At 34.3% G+C, this 22,274-nt stretch overlaps 1 protein-coding gene across 3 annotated transcripts in view; it reads right to left on the minus strand.

Annotated features, from left to right (window-relative positions):
- The window catches only part of ERGIC2 (ERGIC and golgi 2), a 99,736-nt gene that overhangs the window by 3,519 nt on the left and 73,943 nt on the right, over positions 1-22,274 (minus strand). For all 3 annotated transcript variants that reach the window (XM_044677443.1, XM_044677442.1, XM_044677444.1), the window contains 4 exons: positions 20,750-20,845; positions 17,606-17,661; positions 16,466-16,564; positions 14,250-14,347 (listed from right to left, as the gene is read on the minus strand). In XM_044677443.1, the coding sequence (XP_044533378.1) occupies positions 14,250-14,347; positions 16,466-16,564; positions 17,606-17,661; positions 20,750-20,845 (349 nt within the window). The remainder of the gene's footprint in view (positions 1-14,249; positions 14,348-16,465; positions 16,565-17,605; positions 17,662-20,749; positions 20,846-22,274) is intronic.

Here is a 22,274-nt window from a genome sequence, read left to right on the forward strand (position 1 = left end):
CTTATTATCTCTAACTTAAAAATGAGGAAATTGAAGCAAATAAAGGTTGATAATTTGTCCACGGTCATACGCCTAGCAAATTTCTGAGTCTAGATTTGAATTCAAATCTTCCTAAATCCTCTTTAGCACCTAGCTGCTTTTGTAAATGTTGGCCTACAGGATATCCAGTTCAAAATGTCCCAAAATTAGGCTAATGTAAGACTACAGCTCAAGAAGAGAGACCAATAGACAATTAAGCCAGAGACAATCTAGGACAGCGATGGCAAAATTGAGACATGAATTCATTGTTTGTGGAGTTGTGGACTGATCTAACCATTCTGGAAGGCAATTTGGGACTATGTCCAAAGGGCTATAAAACTGCATACTTTTTGATCCTGTAATACTACTATTGTGGCAATAGGAGCAATGAGGAAGGAAGTAACCCGTGAAAGGGTTACTGAGGGAATGGGGTCCCATAGTAGCAGTGACAGCATTGCCAGTGGGCTCTGGTCAGAACACTTGGTCAGTCACGGACTGGGGCTTGAGTTGGAGAACTGGAATTACATGAGACCCTAGTCTATAAGAACTGGAATAACTAAAAAGGACCCAAGTAAAAACAAACACAAAAAATCTTGAAACCTAAGGTAATACACCTCAGCACAATAGGAACCCTGCAAGTCCAGTAAAATGCCAATAATTAAATCAACTGACTTTGGCACTAAATTTTTTAAAATTAAAAAATTAAAATGTGCAAAGGATAAAGAACCCAACTATATTGATAGCTATTACAGGAACAGAGCAGATCTTAGCTCAAACTTAGTGAACAGTGAAATAAAAGCACTTACTTCAAAAACAGTAAAGAAATACAATAAATGGCCATAAGCGGAAAAAGACCTTTTCAAAGGGCTAAGAAAAGACCTTAAAAGTCAAATGAGAAAAGTTGAGAAATTAGAAAAAATAAAACAAAATCAAGAAAATGATGAAAGACAGATCACCCAAATGGAAAAAGAGATGCAGTAAGTCACAGAAGAAAAAAAATAGGGAGAAGCTAACAATTTCCTAAGACAATAATAAAGCAAATCAAAAGAATGAAACCACAGAGGAGAATATGAAACACTTAATCACAAAAGCAACTGACCTGAAAAACAGATCAAAGAGAGACAATATAAGAATAGCTGAACTCCTGGAAAGTTACAATCAAAAAAGTTTTAGACAATATACTCCAAGAAATTATCATGGAAAACTGCCCAGAAATTCTAGAATCAGAGGGTAAGATAAAATTGAATCTACTGATCACCACTTCAAAGAGATCTAAAGATAAAATGCACAGAAATATCATTGCTATTATCATTGTAACTCCTAGGATAAGGAGAAAATACTACAAAAAAGAAAAAAATTTAATACTGTGGAGCTACTAATCAGAATAACACAAGACTTAGTAGCCACAAAATTAAAAGAATGCAAGACACAGAACAAAGTATTTCGTAGAACAAAAGAACTGAGCTTACAACCAAGAATAATATATCCAGCAAAGGTGAGCATAATTATAAAAGGTAGAAGATGGATATTTAATAAACTAAAGGGGCTTCAATTATTCCTAGGAAAAAACCCAGAACTCAGCAGAAAATTTGATATATAAGGAACATACAAAAGGAAATGAAAGACATTTAATCATAAGCAACTTGAAAGGTCAAATTATTTGGTTCCTTTTTGGGAAAATGACATTATGGCCATAGAGAATGGCATCATTGCCTGGTTATTTTGAATGGGGGTGTATAGAGGGAGGGTTTGAGGTTGTATGGGATGAGATTCAGTGTATAATTCTCAGACTAGTATTTGGCTTATAATCTCAATTTTCAAAACCATTGAGTATAACTATTCCTTGGAGTAGAGCTGCCCTCTGCCATAAAATTTTTATTTTCCTGACCTATTTTCAAAAACCTTGAGATGAGTTTTTCTGTAGCCTGGGAAACTTGCTAACTCCAGGCTGAAGGAGGAAAGAAGAGGGAGTTTCAAAAGTATCTTTACTGTCCCAGGCTGAAAATCTCATGATAAATCATGGGTTTTTTGATCATTTATTTAGAGGTACGTAATGATGTAAATCATGCCCTCACGACTTGAAATGTCACAACCCCTCCCAACACCTACCAAACACCCCACAACCCCCTCCGTGGGGTTGGACAGAGGGAAGGAGGAGAATCTTGTGTCAGGATTTATTATAAAAGCTTGTGATTATATGTAAGAGAGAGGACATTTTTGCCCCAAGAAGGCATCTTGTGTAAGCAGATTTCCTTTTCCTTCCTTCCCCCCTCTTCCCCACTGTCCAGTTTTCTCCAAATAAAGCTGCTGTTTCTCCACCAGCATCTTATCTCCTCTTTGCTCATTAGTGATTTCTGGGGGTGCAAGCTCCCCCCAAAAAATCCCACTTCACAAAAGGACGAGGTGAATATAATGGAATAGACCAGGAGGAGGCAGGATAGAATGGCTATCTTACAGGAAAGAGGAATGGAGAATGGAGGGGAGGAAGAGGTACTAGAATCCTACTCTTATCAGACATGGGAAAATTAGATAGATAGATTAAAAAAATAGAGAAAAAGGAGGGAAGGAAGATGGGATAAAGAAGGAGAGCACATATCAAGAGAGAGGGATAAGATGAGGGGGATAGGGAGGGACTCAGCACAGAATGGAGAGGAACTTTTAAAATCGAACTCATTTCAAGAAACAGGAGGGCAGCTGGGTGGCTCAGTGGATTGAGAGTCAGGCCCAGAGACAGGCGTTCCTGGGAACAAATCTGGCCTCAGACACTTCCTAGCTGTGTGACCCTGGGGAAGTCACTTACCCCAGTGCCTAGCCCTTACCAATCTTCTTCCTTGAAACCAATTCATAGTAGTGATTCCAAGACAGAAGGTAAGGGTTAAAAAAAAAAAAGAAGAAGAAGAAGAAACAGGAGGGCATGGTTATGGGGATAAGGAAGGGATTTTTGGAAAGGTAGCTAGAACAAGAATTAAAAGGAGGAAAGGACAAGGGAGGGACCTTTGGAAAGGTGGACCAATTTGGAACCAGAAAAGTATTAGTCAAAAGAAATGGGGGACAAACAGCGAGGAGGAACAGAATAGCTGGAAATGAATAACTAGTAACTATGACACTGAGTATAATGGGATGATTCATCCATGGGAAGAAAATAGAAAGTAGAAAAGATAAAAAATCAGGACTTGACAATGTAAGAAACACTCTGAATATGAGAACGAAGGTGAGGGACTAGAGCAAACTGCTATGCCTCAGCTGTTCCAGGGAAGGCAAGGAATACCAGTCATGATCTCTGAAAGAGTTGGGGCTAAAATTAATATAATTGAAAGAGATGAACAGGATAACTATATTATGTTGGGGTATGGGGGGTGGGGAGGAATGACATACACATTATGAATAATAAAGCATCAATATTGGACCTGTATGCATTGAGTGTTATAGGACACAGATTTTTACAGGAAAAACTAAATGAGATATGGATGAATTGCATAACAAAATAGTAACAGTGGAGAACTTCAATTTTCCCCTCTTAGAACTGGGCCAAATTAAACCAAAAAATAAATAAGAAATAAGTTAAGGAGATGAATAGAACCTGCGATAAGTTAAATATGACAGTTATTAGGTTTAGAATGGGATACTGTATATCTTCTTTATGGCTTTGGTTGCTATTGTTGTAATGGCACTTGAGCTGAGGCCCTGTGTAACAGGTTTGGGCCTAGTGAAAAATGGCTGATAGTAACAGGACTTGGAGACAGCTTGTTAAAGAAAAAAACCTCTTATTTAATATTTCTTAAAGGTTTAGGAAAGGTAAGGATAGATAACAAAGACTGAGGATAGGACTGATTCTCTAAATCTAACAGGGGTCTAAGCTTATCCCAATTCCCCTCCCGATTCATGAGAATCTACTTCTTGCTCAGGTTTCCCTGAGCCTAACTTAAAACTTCTTATCACTGAAATGAAAAAGATAGGTTTCTTTCTTCTTATCTGTTGGGTTTCCTTTCTCCAACTATTCCCAAACACTCCAACTTTTTTCTCTTTTCCCAATTGCTACTCAGGATTCCAGGTTTTCCCAGAGAGCTAAGTTTCTAGCCTCCTTCCAGGGCAGATACACAACCCAGAAGAAGGATTTCAGTTGGACCCCTAACAGACTTTCAGTTCCTCAAGATTCACTGCCAGGAACCTTTCCCCAAGGTTCTAACTGGACTTAAGGTAAAAAACCTCCTCTCTTAGCAGTTTTTCCTTGTCTTTAGCTTGCTGACCCCTTAATTAGATTTTATGCTTAATTACTCCTAATCTTAATTTATTCCCAATACAGTTATATGGAAAACACACCTGCATGAGATTAGTAGTAGACCTAAACCTGACACATAAATCCAAACATAGTTTCTGGTGGGACGATAATGGTTTAGAGAGCATAAATATAATTTAGCAAAAGTCTACTTTAATATCATCAAACTATGGAGGTAATCCTGCATTCTTGAGGGGTTCTGGAATTGGAACAAAAGTTCCACTGGGTATAACCAAGCTGGAAAGGCTTGTTTTGGAAAAAATATGGTCCTGGCAACAGATTGTGTCTGCTTCCTGTGTGGGATGAAATTTGTGCATTATTCCCTAATATACATTGATTAATTTTAGTAATTATAGATTGGCAACTTCCTATAGAAAAATAGTGAAGTTAGGAGCCCTCCACTAGGAGATATCAAACTCTCCTTTTGAAGAGTAGAAGAAACCCCTTCCTCCAATAGCTTTATATATATAAATATATTATGCAAGATTCCCCCCATCCCCTCTCTGTCCAGCCCCCTTATCTGGGGGAAAGCTATGACGTACAATCTTTAACATGTGAGGTAGCTTCAGAGTACAGTGAAGGGAAATACCATAATACAGAAAGAAGACTTACGTATTTTAACACTCTCATGGGATAAAAAAAGTAACTGAACTGCCAACTGTACCCTTGAATCAGAAACCTCTGTACTTTCTCAGACTATATATATTTGGGTGTTTTTAGGGGTGACCTAATTTCCATGAGAGAAATCTCAAAACTTACAAGTTATAATTTTGACTCAGTCTGAATGCTATAGCTCAGTGTTGCAATGCAATGAAACATTTCAGAGTGTTTTAGCTTAAACTGTTGCAATCTGATAAATCCTTGGACAGGCCTAAAAACCTGATTCAACTAAAAAAATGCAAACCTAACTCTGCCAGCATCAAGTCTTCCTGTCCGCACATTAGAGTGATCTTGGGGTTGTACAAGGCCCTCCAGAATTTCACTCCACACATGCCTAAATACCAATCTAACTAAAAATGGTCCTGGCAATGTATGTTAAATGAGAACTAGATGGGTTAGAGTGGTCAAATTAAATACTGATAAGAACATGGAGAAACAAACCATATATTACAATGCTAGAACATCTGTAGATTGTTATTTTAGAAAACAAGATGGAAATATACATTAAGAGTCATATAACTCTGACCTAGGGATCCCATCACTAGGGTTATGCTCTAAAAGGGCATTACTGAAACATAAAAAGCTGTGTATGGTTGAAAATATTCGTGGAAGTGTGTAAATAGAATTAGCTATAGTCCATTCATAGTCAAAACTCTGAGATGATGTCATCCTCACCTCCCTTAGTGGGGAGGGGAGATGAGTTACCCACACGTGACAATAAGTAACAAATCAAGAACAAGGGACGGCCCTTTGGGCAGTCCAAATCAGGGCAGAGGTTGCCATTTGTCCACTTGAATTAGAGGTGGACCCACGGGAGGTGACGAAAGATACTGTCTCTTTAAGTATGTTGGTTACTTCCTGCTAAGAGAGTTCCCGCTTTGAACTTGGCACTGAAGGATCTCAGAGGAGACCTCAGGCAGCTTCTACTCTGAATGATCACGTGGGTAAGTTAGGCTGACTTCCTTGGCCTACCTTGGCTTTTTTTCTAAGACTCTACCTTAAGTAGGCTCCAGCCTATCTGATTGCTAGGCCTTGTAGCTTGTAGCCTCATTTATTTAGCCTTTTATCCTTCTCTCTCCGTCCAGACCTCTGCAGGCCTGTACTATCCTCTCCCTCTTTTTTATTTCCCTACCTTTTACCTTCCTAATTGTAAATAAACTACCTTAAACCTAATCCTGACTTGGGTCTATTTTTTTTTAATTTTTTAAATATTTGTTAATATTCATTTTTAACATGGTTACATGATTCATGTCCCTACTTTCCCCTTCGCCCCACGCTCTCCCCCCACCCATGGCTGATGCACATTTCCACTGGTTTTAACATGTGTCATTGATCAAGACCTATTTCCAAATTGTTGGTAGTTGCATTGGTGTGGTAGTTTCAAGTCTACATCCTCAATCATGTCCACCCCAACCCATGCGTTCAAGCAGTTGTTTTTCTTATATGTTTCCTCTCCTGCAGTCCTTCCTCTGAATGTGGGTAGCATTCTTTACCATAAATCCCTCAGAGCTGTCCTGTGTCATTGCTTTCTGCAGGTACAGAAGTCCAATACATTCGATTTTACCACAGTATATCAGTCTCTGTGTAGAATGTTCTTCTGGCTCTGCTCCTTTTGCTCTGCATCAGTTCCTGGAGGTCTTTCCAGTTCACCTGGAACTCCTCTAGTTTATTATTCCTATTAGCACAATAGTATTCCATCACCAGCATATACCACAGTTTGTTCAGCCATTCCCCAATTGAAGGACATACCCTCCTTTTCCAGTTCTTTGCCACCACAAAAAGCGCAGCTATAAATATTTTCATACAAGTCTATTTATCTATGATCTCTTTGGGGTACAAACCCAACAATGGTATGGCTGGATCAAAGGGCAGGCATTCTTTTATAGCCCTTTGAGCATAGTTCCAAATTGCCAGCCGGAATGGTTGGATCAGTTCACAACTCCACCAGCAATGCATCAATGTCCCAATTTTGCCACATCCCCTCCAGCATTCATTACTCTCCCCTTCTTTCATTTTAGTCAATCTGCTAGGTGTGAGGTGATACCTCAGAGTTGTTATGATTTGCATTTCTCTAATTATTAGAGATTTAGAACACTTTCTCATGTGCTTATTGATACTTTTGATTTCTTTACCTGAAAATTGCCTTCATGTCTCTTGCCCATTTATCAATTGGGGAATGGCTTGATTTTTTATACAATTGATTTAACTCCTTGTATAATTGAGTAATTAGACCCCTGTCAGAGTTTTTTGTTATAAAGATTTTTTCCCAATTCATTGTTTCCCTTCTGATTTTGACTACATTGTTTTTGTTTGTACAAAAGCTTTTTAGCTTAATATAATCAAAACCATTAATTTATATTTTGTAATTTTCTCTAACTGTTGCTTGGTTTTAAAATCTTTCCTTTCCCAGAGATCTGACAGGTATACTATTCTGTGTTCACTTAACTTATTTATAGTTTCCCTCTTTATATTCAAGTCATTCATGCATTCTGAATTTATCTTGGTGTAGGGTGTAAGATGTTGATCTAAACCTAATCTCTCCCATATTGTTTTCCAAACTTCCCAGCAGTTTTTGTCAAATAGTGGATTCATGTCCCAAAAGTTGGGCTCTTTGGGTTTATCATACACTGTCTTGCTGATGTCATTAACCCCAAGTCTATTCCACTGATCCTCCCTTCTCTTAGTCAGTACCATATTGTTTTGATGACTGCTGCTTTATAGTACAGTTTAATATCTGGTACTGCTAGGCCCCCTTCCTTCACATTTTTTTTTTCATTATTTCCCTTGAAATTCTTGATCTTTTGTTATTTCAAATGAAATTTGTTATAGTTTTTCCTAATTCAATAAAGAAGTTTTTTGGTAATTTGATAGGAATGGTGCTAAATAGGCAAATTAATTTGGGTAGAATGTTCATTTTTATTATGTTAGTTCATCCTACCCATGAGAAATTAATGGCTTTCCAATTGTTGAGATCCAGTTTTATTTGTTTGGAAAGTGTTTTGTAGTTGTTTTCGTATAACTGCTGTGTTTGTTTTGGTAGAGAGATTCCCAAGTATTTTATATTGTCTAGGGTGATTTTAAATGGTGTTTCTCTTTCTACTTCTTGCTGCTCTAGTGTGTTGGAAATGTATAGAAATGCTGATGATTTATGTGCATTTATTTTGTATCCTGCAACTTTGCTGAAGTTGTTATTTCTACAAGCTTCTTAGTTGATTCTCTAGGATTTTTTAAGTAGACCATCATATCATCTGCAAAGAGTGATAGCTTAGTCTCTTCATTGCCTATTTTGATACCTTCAATTTCTTTTTCTTCTCTAATTGCTATTGCTAGTGTTTCTAGTATTATGTTGAATAGTAGAGGTGATAATGGGCATCCTTGTTTCACTCCTGATCTTATTGGGAAGGCTTCTAATTTATCCCCATTGCATATAATGCTTGTTGATGGTTTTAGGTATATACTGTTTTATTATTTTTAGGAAAGGTCCTTCTATTCCTATACTTTTCAGTGTTCTCAATAGGAATGGATGCTGTATTTTGTCAAAGGCTTTTTCAGCATCAATTGTGATAATCATGTGATTTTTGTTTGTTAGACTGTTGATATGGTCAATTGTATGGATGGTTTTCCTAATGTTGAACCATCCTTGCATTCCTGGTACAAATCTCACCTGATCATGGTGGATGATCTTCTTAATTACTTGCTGGAGTCTCTTTGCTAGTATTCTATTTAGTATTTTTGCATCTATATTCATTAGGGAGATTGGTCTATAGTTTTCTTTCTCTGTTTTTGATCTACCTGGCTTTGGAATCAGTACCATATTTGTGTCATAAAAGGATTTTGGTACGACTCCTTTGCTTATCATAACAAATAATTTGTATAGTTTTGGGATTAGTTGCTCTTTGAATGTCTGATAGAATTCACTTGTGAATCCATCAGGTCCTGGTGATTTTTTCTTTGGGAGTTATTTGATGGCTTGTTCAATTTCTTTTTCTGATATGGGATTATTTAGGTATTCTATTTCTTCTGCTGTTAATCTAGGCAATTTATATTTTTGTAAATATTCATCCATATCTCCTAAATTGTTATATTTGTTGCCATGTAATTGGGCGAAATACTTCTTAATGATTGCCTTAATTTCCCCTTCATTAGAGGTGAGGTCTCCCTTTTCATCTTTGATACTGTCAATTTGGTTTTCTTCTTTCCTTTTTTTATTAGATTGACCAGTACTTTGTCTATTTTATCTGTTTTTTCAAAATACAAGCTTCTAGTCTTATTTATTAATTCAATAGTTCTTTTACTTTCGATTTTATTAATTTCTCCCTTGATTTTTAGTATTTCTAATTTCCTTTTCATCTGGCGATTTTTAATTTGCTCTCTTTCTAGTTTTTTGAGTTGCATGCCCAATTCATTAATCTCTGCCCTCCTTAATTGGCTAATATATGCACTCAAGGATATAAATTTCCCCCTGAGTACTGCCTTGGCTGCATCCCACAGAGTTTGGTAAAATGTCTCATCATTGTCATTCTCTCCAATGAAATTGTTGATTGTTTCTATGATTTCTTCTTTGACAAATTGGTTTTGAAGAATCATATTGTTTAATTTCCAATTGGTTTTTGCTTTGCCTATCCAGGTGCCCTTACAAATTATTATTTTTATTGCATTATGATCTGAGAAGGTTACATTTATTATATTTGCTCTTTTGCATTTGTTTGCTATGATTCTGTGCCCTATTACATGGTCAATCTTTGTGAATGTACCATGTGCAGCTGAAAAGGTGTATTCCTTTTTGTCCCTATTTTTCTCCACATATCTATTAAATCTAATTTTTCTAGGACTTCGTTCACCTCTCTTACCTCTTATTTATTTTTTGGTTTGATTTATCTAGATCTGACAGAGGAATATTTAGATCTCCCACTATTATGGTTTTATTATCTATTTCCTTCTTGAGCTCTACCAGTTTCTCCTTTATGAATTTGGATGCTATACTACTTGTTGCATACATATTGAGCAGTGTTATTTCCTCATTGTTTATACTGCCTTTAATCAGGATGTAATGACCTTCCCTGTCTTTTTTAATCATATCTATTTTTACTTTGGCTTTGTCAGAAATCATAATAGCCACTCCTGCCTTCTTTTTCTCGTTTGATGCCCAAAAGATTTTGCTCAAGCCCTTAACCTTAAATTTGTGTATGCCTATCCGCCTCATATGTGTTTCTTGTAGACAACATATGGTGGGATTTTGGTTTCTAATCCACTCTGCTATTTGCTTCCATTTTATGTGAGAGTTCATCCCATTCACATTCAGAGTTATAATTATCAGTTGTGCATTCACTGACATTTTTGTATCTTCACCTAGTCCCACCCCTTCTTCTTCCACTATTTTCTTTTAAACCAGTGGTTTGCTTTGAGCTGGTATCCCTTATCCCCTCCCTTGATTAGCTTCCCTTTCTACCCCCTCCCTTGTTATTCCCCTGTTTTTATTTTTAAAGGCCTAATGAATTCCCTCCCCCTTCTTCTCCCCTCCCTTTTTTTGACCTCCCCACTCCCCTGCTCCCCTTGGTTTATCCCTTCTGACTTTCTCAGCAGGGTTAGATAGTTTTTTATCCCAATGGATAATATAGCTACTCTTCCCTCTCCGAGTTATTACACTGAGAGTAAGGTTTAAATATTACCTCTTAATGCTCTCTTCCTCTCCTTCTTAAAATAGTATTTGTCCCCCCCTCTTCCCATGCCCACTTTGTGTATAATAGAGTATCCTATTTTTCTTATTCACTCAAGTTTCTCTTGGTGTCCCCTACTATTCACCCCTCTCTTTTCCACCCCCCCGATGTCATCTTAGTTGGGTCTATTTTAATTACGGAATCAATCTGAATTGTTGATTCCTGGCGGCCACACTTTAATTATATATCTATAAATACTTAAAATCTCCCTCTTACAGAAGCTTTGTTTGTTATGGCAAAATGACTATAAATAACACAAAATTTAGCTGTATTAATTATTAGAAATGACAAATATTAGAAATATAAAGAAAATAAGGGAAATATATGAGATTGAGTGAGATAGAATTAAGTGTATCATTCCCAGAATGACATTCAGCTTATTCAGGAAGGCAAGAACCCCCACTTAGACTAGGGAAGGACTATAGAGGAGGCAGTTCATAACCTTTTGGTTGTTTACCCAAACAGTCCCAGAACAAGTCCAAGAGGAGCTGATTGATAGCAAGACAAGTCTGAGAAAGTACAGAGGTTTCTGATTCAAGGGTACAATTAGCAGTTCAGTTACTTTTTTATCTCATGAGTCTTAAAATATGTAAATCTTTTTTCTGTATTATGGCATTTCACTTCACTGTACTCTGAAGCTAGCTCACATGTTCAAGATTGTACATCATAGCTTCCCCCAGACAAGGGGGCTGGACAGAGAAGGGAGGGGGAAATCTTGCATTAGAATTTTATAAAAGATTGTTCTTGCTCTCAAGCATTTGCATTTGCCATTAGGGCATCTGTCATCTTTCATGAAAAGAATAATAAAACTATTGCTTCTTCACTCATGCTTTCTTACTGGCCTACTTTTTTAAGTGGGGAACTTTCAGGAAGTTTTTATTTTATCCTACTCAAGATGAAAAGAGAATAAGAATAAATACATATTATAATTAAATTTTTAGTTGGTGGTGGTGGTAGTGATTAAATAGATGATTAAAAAATAAATTTTTGAAAAGTTTTAATCTCATCTTAATCTGTTGATCAAATTAATGTTAGTGTTAAATTAATAAAAACCTAAATTTACCATCTGACACTTTTGGCAAGATGGATTCCTTGCCACAATTTATAGTGAATCTTGAACTATACATACCATCATTCAAATAAGAGAGTATCACTAGAACAAGCAACGTATATTCTCATTATAAGAGATTAACCAAAGGGTAAGAATTGAAGGTGATAATTATAAAAAAATTTACTTAGATTTTTTTGAGATATTAGCCCAAATATCAGATTTTTTTTGCATCTTTCTCTGAATCTAACATAACCAAGTTTTAAAATTTACCATTGATCTGCAACATCAGTAGTTTTTAACCAATTAATAATATTCCACTTTATCCATCCCTGTATTGTCTCAAAAAAGGCTGAGTTTCTAATACGAATGTTTTAGTTCTGAGTGCATTTACACTCCTCTTCCATGACCCATTTTAGCTAAATTATAATCTGTCCCAGGGTTTAAAAGAATCACAGTAATGAGGTCAACTATTTCCCAAGGGAAACACATAAAGCAAAATGTTAAATACAATAATATAATGCCTCGTTACCTATTAATATTACTCTCCCGAGATATTACAGCATAATTTAAAACACTACAGGTCAAACTTTTTTTAAAAGGCTTCTTTTTAATTGGGGGAGATGAGAAACATGACCAAATACTGGGAATCCCTATCCTGTTCAGATTGGAAGTACAACAGCTACTCACTGGACTGCCCTGATACTGATCCACATGGAAGCTTCAATTCTGTTATTTTTTCTACCTGGGACAGTTTGTTCCTCCTTAAGGCGCTATGTAGCGCACCTCTTTTTTCAAGAGTTTCCCATATTGATGCCATATTTAGTGCAGACACTGATTAGTTTTTGGCTCTTCTAAAGCTTAGAACCACTAGAACTCAAATAATCCACCAGGCTCAGTCTTTCTCATCAGTAGGGACTAAAGGAACATTCCACTGCACTCACAGGATTTATTGAGAAAGCTTTAAAATGTTTATCATTGTGCCATGTGGATGAGTAGTAAGTAAGAGGAAATATTTTTTCAAATATCGGCATGTTTTGCTATAAAACATTTACCATTAAGTGGCAAAGGCCACTCAAAAGTCTTCAACTTTATCTTGCTTCTTCAAATGAAACATAAGCACTTCTAGCCATGCTTTCGGTCTAACTTACATCACTAAAGAGGTCAACTAATTAAGAAACCTTTTTCCTCTCACCAGAGTGGGTACTGGAGAAGAGGAATAATTATATTCTCAATTCTTTTTCAGGTCACACAGTTAATGTTGGAATGAAACATTAAATCTACTTCTTTTCCCAACTTAAAGGCATAAGGGGATAGAAAGCAAATGTTCTGTTCCCAGATAAGTGAAAACTTGCTATATTTAATATTTGTACATATTTGTACATATTTTATGGCATTCAAATTAAATTTCAGGTGAAAGTAAACAAAATTCCATCGATAATGATCTACTCTATAACCTCATTATAGCATATAGATTACACTGGGTTCTCAAAGCCTATATATGTCACTAGGATATAAAATCTGATAGGTCACAGGGTAATTTGATAAATACAGTACATTTGTTATTATTGTTAAATCATTTCAGTTGTGTCCAACACTTTGTGATCCAACTTGGGTTTTTTATGGTTGGGGGGGGGGGTTTTGGCAAAGTTACTAGAGTAATTTGCCATTTCGTTCTCCAGTTCATTTTACAAATGAGGAAACTAAGGCAAACAAGGTTGAGTTACTTACTGAGAGTCAAAATGTCTGCAGTCGTATCTTAACTCAGGTTTTCCTGATTCCAAGCCCAGCATTCTATCCATAGTACTACACACCTACCTGTCCAAATACGTGCATGGAATTTAAAGACCAATCTAACTAATCATGGAGAAGAACATCATTAATTACATGTTCAGCCACCAGGTAATGGATTTTTTAAAGCTTTTTTTCCTCCTGGCTCTTCCCAACTTCCTCTAGACTTTAGAATCATTGTCTTCTCTACTATTGTCCTAGAAATTCCCTCAGTGCTTGAGGCCTCATCGCCTTCAAACAGCCTACCAATTCAAAGGCACCTGCACCATGGACTATCCCTCCACAAGGCCATCTTTTGTTGATATTTATCTCCTCAATGCATGATTCCTAGCACATAGTAAGCACTTAAATGCTTTCCATCTTCAATCAGGAAGGGGATATGATCTTAGAGAATATATATAATAATGAAAAAGATGTTATGTGAGATCAAATTACTTATGATTAAATATACAAAAAGTTTAACAACTTCTGGATTAACTAAAAAGTATTTTAGAAGGTAAAAACAAAATCGATTCGTTTTTCCTTGCCCTGAAATTTTACAGTGCAACAAATACAGGAAAAAAACCATTTACAGAATTATTGCCAAAAAGGGACACAATAGTTTTAATATGATTCCATTTTTTTTTAAGTTCTGAGCTTGAGAAAAACCTCAACTTAAGTTGAAATTCTTCTTCCAACAGATAAGACTAGCAAGTAATTATTATCACCAGATCACTTTGCAAGTCTGAAATTTACTTACCCTTTCTGTCACTGAAAACTGGTGGGTGTCTGCCGAAATTTTATATGTATTGAGTTTTGTTGGCACAACTGTGATAAAGTACTGGAACATCTGGTTATCTAGAATAAAATAAGAAAAGCTTTCCAGGAAGTCATTCAAAAAATAAATTAGTACTTAAAAATACAGTTCACTAACTACATTTTTCCTGAAAGTTAATACCACCCATCAACTACCAAATATACAGTAACTAATAAATACCGCTTATTTATTAATAATGTACATAAAACCTGGTTAAATGTATTTAAGGAACCAAAATGATCCTCTATATTTCTAAACAAATTCTAAGGAAAATAGCCAATTCAGTGCTAAAAATGTTTTGCTTTTTTTGTGGGGAGGGGGATGATGAAGGGTGTTTAAAGCTACATCAAAATTTCTACATAGTTGCAAAAGCTACATCTGGGGAGTAAAATAAAGTCATGCTGGTATTAATAAAAACATAGAAATGTTTAGCTATCACCACAAATGTCTTCATATTTTGTACATGAAACAAAACTTCATCAGAGCAGTACAAGATAAAAATATCTGAGGCATATCAAGGATTACATCACAGAACTAAATATAACAAAAACCTCTACCACTGTTTCTGGGGAGTCTCCCCATTTGTGTGGGAATTAAGCTCATTTCTAAGCTTAAAGAAAAAACAATACTCTCAAAGAAAATATAAAAGTGGGTAAAAATAAATTAGGTTGGGGGGCAGCTGGATGGCTCAGTGGATTGAGAGCCAGGCCTAGAGACGGGAGGTCCTAGGTTCGAATCTGGCCTCAGACTCTTCCTAGCTGTGTGACCCTGGGCAAGTCACTTGACCCCCATTGCCTAGCCCTGTAACAAATAAAAGTAATATAGAAGGCTATATATAAAAGATATCAGGGCCCCCCAAAAAATAAATAAATAAATTAGGTTGAGTATAAATATTTTGCCAACATCTATTTAACATCTTGTTTTAGATTAATGCCATAATCCGGAATTTAAAAATGTAAATATAGCTATTAATTTTTAATTTTAAACAAATTTCAATTATATAACTAACATTAGTTTTTAACTTTATATTTTAATCATAAGAGCCAGGGACAAAATCAAAATAAGCCTGAATATACTTCAATTTTATTTTGTTGAGATCTGTGACATCATTAATATAAAGAATTATGGATACGGGAATTTCTTCTATGAATGAAGAACAGTAATTGTTTGCACTTGGAACTTGGGGCACACTGAAAGATTTAAGTGCCTTGCCTAGAGTCCTACACCTAGTATATGGGTCACTGGGAAGGCCTTGAAGAGATAGGTTGGCTTTCTTAACTACTATGCGAAGCTGCTTAAAAATATACATGCAAATTTAATTTTATGAATTTCATAGCTTAAAATGTTTTGGTAGGACCATTTATGTAAACAATCTAGCATCATCCTTGAGCAGGAGCCATGAGAACCTGGTCTTAAGTTTGTTTTTCTCATTTAAAAAATGAGACCATCTAAAAATCAATGATCCTTTTTGATTCCCACCCCCCCAAGGTATGAGTATAGACCTCAGAGGAAAAGTCTCAGTTTCAGTCTGGCCTCTGAAAACTTCAAATTTATCTAACTAATTTTCAGAAGCATTACTTCATTTCAAGAGTCATTCATTACCAAAGATACATATTGTATGGATGTGAAGATATACATTAGATACACACAATTTATTAGCCTGACATCAAAAAGCAAAATATCTACCAATATAAGTCCTCCAATTACTTATCTGCTATAATCTATATTTAATATTCTGAGTCAATTTTGTGCTTGAGACTACTATGGTTCAAAGATCCTGGAATGAATTCCTCATTTGACTTATTTTTTTTAAATACCAGATTTTTCTGAAATGTAGTTATATGGCTATACCAGGGGAATAAAAGGCACTATGGACTGAGTGCTAGAAGATATAATAAAAGGTTAACTAATCTATTTTGAAAACTCTGTGGCTACAGACTAAAATAGTCAATAGAGAAAGGCATACAGTTTGTAAAAATTCCAAAGATGCTTTCAAAAATACCAGTGCGCTTTTGGACTTTAAAAAATCTTAAGTGAGTTGTTTCAATCCAAATCTTCTGTTCTAGTGCTTATGCTGTCCTTGGTGAAAAGAAAGCACCATCATCAATGCAATACAATTTTCACATATTTGAAAACTATTTCTATAACAAAATACTTACGATCAATAGCAATTTTTTCAGTTCCATCTAGAGGATTAATAATTCCTGGAACAAGTTCACCAAAAGACAAATGATCTATTCTATGAGAAAAGTTGTAGGCTAAAAGACAAAAAAATACAGAAACCATAATGTTGCAAAACATAACCTTCTAGAAACAATTTCGGAAGTCTTTTTCCTAAATATAAACTTTAACAATCTATAGACTAAAAATATAGTTTTATTTAATACAAATGTTTAAGTATGTTTAGTAAGTCTAAACAAATATATAAAAATTTCATACAAATTTTTATAGCCCATGGTTAAATTAATCTACTACAAATTACCTTCTAAGAGGATACTGAATTTAATTCTCATATGAGTCTTCCCATCAGGAGATAATTTGGCTTTCTTTAACAGGCATGATTAGTGTGTTATATTGTGAAAAGCTATATTTTAATATACCCTGCTTTAATAAACTCTCTATTTATCCTGAATCCAATCATTAAACACAAAAATCAATATATCTCCAAGTCCAACAGCTCAAAAGTATTGTGTTAAACTGTGACTATCTTTTGTGCAGTGAAAAATGAAAACTTCCCCTACAAAAGCCAAAAGAAAGATCAAACTAGATTTCAAAAGGAAGTCTTAAGGAATTCTAGCATTACATCTTTTGTTTTTTTCAATCTAGTGGTTTTAGTGTTATCTTACATTATAACCATTTTATCAATTATTTTAATTTAGCTACAAATTTAAAATATAGTATGTATATTATATATGCATATGTTAAAGTATACTAAATGAACTTAATTGACTAACCAAAAGAATAAAAAGGAAGATAAATGCATATATAACAAAATGATAGTGGTACATTTACAGAAGTTTTTGCTGGCTAAAACACATTCTCGACCTGTCAATGAAACAGAAATAAGTCAATCCTTAGGAAAAATTTGGACTAGAAGAATGAATATTCAGAGAAACTGTGAATTCAAAAAACATCTATTTTTCTTTATGATATCAAACCCAATGAAAGGGTTTGATACATCTAATGATCTGTCTAAATTACTTCCTTTCAACTCCTTGTTTTACATTAGCACCAAAAACAAAATGACTATTTTTAATAATCCTAACAAAAAAGGGGAAAAAATAGCATAAATCACTTACAGTCATGGCTGACAAGTGCCGCCAGGTGTGCATGACCTCGGGGATGTGGAATTGCCCTGTGAGGATGAAAAAAACAATGATTTTAATGAAGACCAGAAACTGGGTTTTCTCTTAAACTAATTATTTTAATTTTTCCTATTAAGAGGACAAGCTTTAGAAACTAGGTTTCACAATTCTCTGAGCAAATAAATCTACTCCTCTCAAACATGTGCTTCATCTAACTTCCCTAAACGTTCTGCTATAACTTTACTCATGCCACTATTTTGAATTTCCTCTCAAATTCTTAGCCAATTTTTCCTTTTCTTAGACCAAGGTCTTGAAGATTCTACTTACACTTGAAATTATTTCTTTAAATGAAGGTAGACGTTTTCCTATAAATGAAATAGTTGCTGCAATGAAATACCGAAAAGACAAAGTATAAAACATCATTAAGTAATAAAATAGTAAAAACTTAATATAAAAAAATTTTTGCAAGCTGAAATTACTTCAGCTTTCAACTATTTTCCTTACTACCCAGAGTTCTGAAACTGAGTTGAAAGGAAGTTTAAAAAAATTAAAAAACCAACCAAAAAAATTTAAAGCAAATCCATAAGTAAGAATATACATTGCCATGTTAAAAAGATAAAACAACATTTTTAAATTGCCTTGGAAACATTAGAGTTAACTTTTTTCTATCAATAATATGCTTGTGAAAGACAAGTGTTAATTACCATGAAAGTTAAATAAGTCTTTCAGCTTAATTTTATACTTTGAACCAATTTATATGAGTTTTCTATTTTATGTCATGTCATATTTAAAAACACTGCCTTTAGGTAACAAATTGCTCATATCCTAGAAAATAAAAAACACTGTTCATGAGGTCTGCTGTAGCATTAAAAATAAAGAAAATTAAATGTCATATGTTTAATAGTATATGATCCTATGAGTACATATATTTAATAAGGTAAAACCCAAAAGAACTCATTAGATTGTAACACTTTCATTCATTTTGTGTATAGTTAAGAACAACTTCTAATAAAACTACCTTAAATATACAAAAAAATCTCATGAAACTGAATAAAAACAAAAACCTTAATATATCTTTAAATAGCCAAAAAAAGCAATGACAGTAATCACTAAGCATCTATGGTATGAAAATTTCAACACTAGTTCTAGAAATAAAATTTTTAAATGTCAAAGAAATATCTTTTAGGCCTGTTATCTGACTGTAAAAAACTTTTAAAAATAATTTTTAAAAACTTCAGTCTAATTTATTTCAAGATTTTAGAAAGTGCTAATTCCAATATTTATAATGAAATGCTCTTATACAATTAGGCAGAGCTCACACACATCCAGCACTATTATGATCCCCTATTGTCAAAGACGATCTAGCCAGTCCAACCAAATGGTCATCCAGCTATTCCATAAAGACCTCTCATGAAGGGAAATCAAATATCTCTATAGGCAATACATTCCACTTATGAATAATTCTAATTGTTAGGAAGTTTTTCCTAACCAAAAGCTTATAAAATGTGCTTCTTTGTAGTTTTCACCTATTAGTCCTAGCTTTGCCCTCACATAGATGATGATTCTATTCCTCCTATGTCTTCATTAAGCTAAATATCTATATTTACCTTCAACCATCCCATAAATTGAATGAACTCAAGGAACTTCATGTTATAAATATCAAGACAATACTCCAGGTTTGATGTGACCGAGAGAGTATAATGGTATCCCCTCTCCCTAGTCCAGGAAACAAAAGTCTCTTAATGACACACTAAATACAATTTTGAAATTTCAGAAGGCTTCCTGAGATAACTTAATTCTCTTTAAATTGACTGTTAAAAGGCGGAGAGGGGTGCTTAAATGTTTGCAGTTCTTTCTACTCAAAATTTTGAACTCTGAATTCTTATAAAATCTTGTGACAGTGAAAAAGTACATACATATACAGTTAGAAAACTTCAGTTAAATTAGGTTTAGATCATAACTCACACGCTATACCAGGATAAGGTCAAAATGGGTAGATGACTTAAACATAAAGAGTAATATACAAATAAATAGGTAAATGTGCAATAGTATACCTGTCAGATCTATGGGGAAGGGAAGAATTTTTAAGACCAAGCAAGAGACAGAGAACATTACAAGATGTAAAATAAATCATTTTGGTTATATTAAATTAAAAAGGATTTGTACAAACAAAAACTAATGCAACCAAGATTAGAAGGGAAGCAACAAACTGGAAAAAAAATTTCTCACAAATTTCTCTGATAAAGGTCTAATTTCTCAAATATATAAAGAATTAAGTCAAATTTGTAAGAAATCAAATCACTCCCCAATTAACAAATGGCCAAGGTATATGAATATTCAGTTTTCAAAAGAAGAAATCAAAACTCTCAATAATCATATGAAAAAATACCAGCCATACCACTACTAGGTTTGTATCCCAGAGAGATTTTTTAAAAATGGTTAAGGATCTGTTTGTACAAAAATATTTATAGCTGTGCTTTTTGTGGTGGCAAAAAACTGGAAAATGAGGTGATGTCCCTTGATAGGGGAATGGCTGAACAAATTGTGGCATATGATGGTAATAGAATATTATTGTGCTATAAGGAATAATGAATTGATTTTTTTTTCTATAAGAACTGGATAGACCTATGTGAAATGATGCAGAATGAAATAAGCAGAACCAGGAGAACATTATACACAGTAACTGAAACATTGTGGGATGATCAAATGCAACTGACTGTTACTAATAGCAATTCTCAGAAACTTCAGATAAGGAATGCTATCCACAGTTAGAGAGAGAACTTTAAGGGTAGAAATCCAGAAGAAAACATATGATCTAACACTTGTTTATATGGGCATATCATTTGGGTTTTTGGTTTTTAAAGATTACTCCATTACAAAAATGAATAATGTATAATATGTATATGTATAATAGGTATAACGCAGTGGAACTGCTTGTCAACTCCGGGAGTGGGGAGGGAAACAACATGAATCATGTAACCATGGAAAAAATTTAAAAATAAAATTTAAAATAAAAAATTTCAGTTAAGAAAACCTCAATTAAGTAAAGCATACTTGGTCAATTTAACATATGATTTAATTTAAATCAAAGCCCTCATTTTCCATCTAAAGTATTTTCAATAAGTGAAAAGAACATACTTGCCCACAGTTATGTGAAAATTCCCTGCTACTTTATTGACATATAGATGACCATGAATTCTGCATGCATCCGGAGGTTGTAATGAATTATCTTCCCTGTTAGAACAAAATACAGTAAGACTGCTTAAAGCATATTCATCAAAGGAACTGACTGTGCATAAATGGGTGAGCTATTTGGAAGAAAAGTCAAAAATTTTAGGAAGACGCTAAATTAAAAAAAAATTTTTAGTAAAAAATCCAGTATTTCTATTAATAATCAGAACCTTAAGAAGTGTAAGAAGGAATTTAAATTAACATTTATATAGCATTTTGAAATTTGAAAAAGACTTAAATTTCTTATTTCCTTTGGGCCACACGACACTGTAAGGAAAGTGTAAACAGGTATTGCTATTCCCATTTTATGGATGAGGAAACTGAAGCTTAGAGAGGTTGTGATATGTGCATAGTAACAAAGCTATTATTGGCTATCAAGGGAACAATTTGAGCCCAAGACTTCTAGATTTTCTCCAGTGCTTTAATGACTACATTTCAAATGCCTCCTACATAAGACAAAGATTACTAATCAAAGTTAATCTTTAGTTCTATAGTTCTTCATAGTTAAGCAAAAAACTAACTACATGAGATGCCATGTGTCCTTTTCCTTAACTTCCAACACTATAAAAGAGAGAAAGAAATACATTGTGTATACATATGAGACAGAGAAATCAAACAGGTACCTACTTATCAAATAGGAATTAGAAGAAAATATGTATCTTGCCAAAATGTAGTTTATCACCACACCAAATTATTTAATAAGCTATTTATATGATATTTACATCTCTACATAATTAAATATCTTAAATCAATAAGAGAAGTAAAAATTCAGTAACTAGGGAATTCATCTTGGGGAAATGTTTTCCATCCACATATATCTTCAACCCACCTATGACTTAGTAATAAATAAATCCTTTGGAATTGCCTAAGAGATGTAGACATTGAGCAATTGGTCTGGGGTCACCCAGAGAACAGGTGTCAGAAATGGGATATAGATCCAGGTTTCCTGATTCCAAACACAGTACCCTTGGATCACAATGCCTATATACTGCACTTCTATACTTCTTTCTACAAAATAGCAAATGAATCATAGGAAGAGCTCTTATATGTTAGCAAGATGACAGAAGATCACAAAAATAACTTATGTACTCTACATACTATGCTATTACAGCAATGCCCTCAGAGGCTCCTGAGGTAGATGTGCATTTGGAATCAGAAAACCTGAATTTGATTCTTACTTCTGCCGTAAAAACTACCACACTGGCTCTGGTGAGTCATTTACCCTTTTGAGCCTCAGATTCTTCCTCTATAAAATGAGATCCCTTCCACAATTCATAGACACCAAAATATTTTGTAGATTTATTTAGCTCAAAAAATTATTGAAATAATTTAATATAATTTTGTAATAATAATGTTTATGTTTCCAAATCTTATGAACAAAATGTTATGTAGGAAATTAGAGAAATGGCCCTCACATCAAAAAAAATGAAAA

This window comes from Gracilinanus agilis, chromosome 5 (assembly GCF_016433145.1).
Source record: "Gracilinanus agilis isolate LMUSP501 chromosome 5, AgileGrace, whole genome shotgun sequence".
NCBI lineage: Eukaryota > Metazoa > Chordata > Mammalia > Didelphimorphia > Didelphidae > Gracilinanus > Gracilinanus agilis.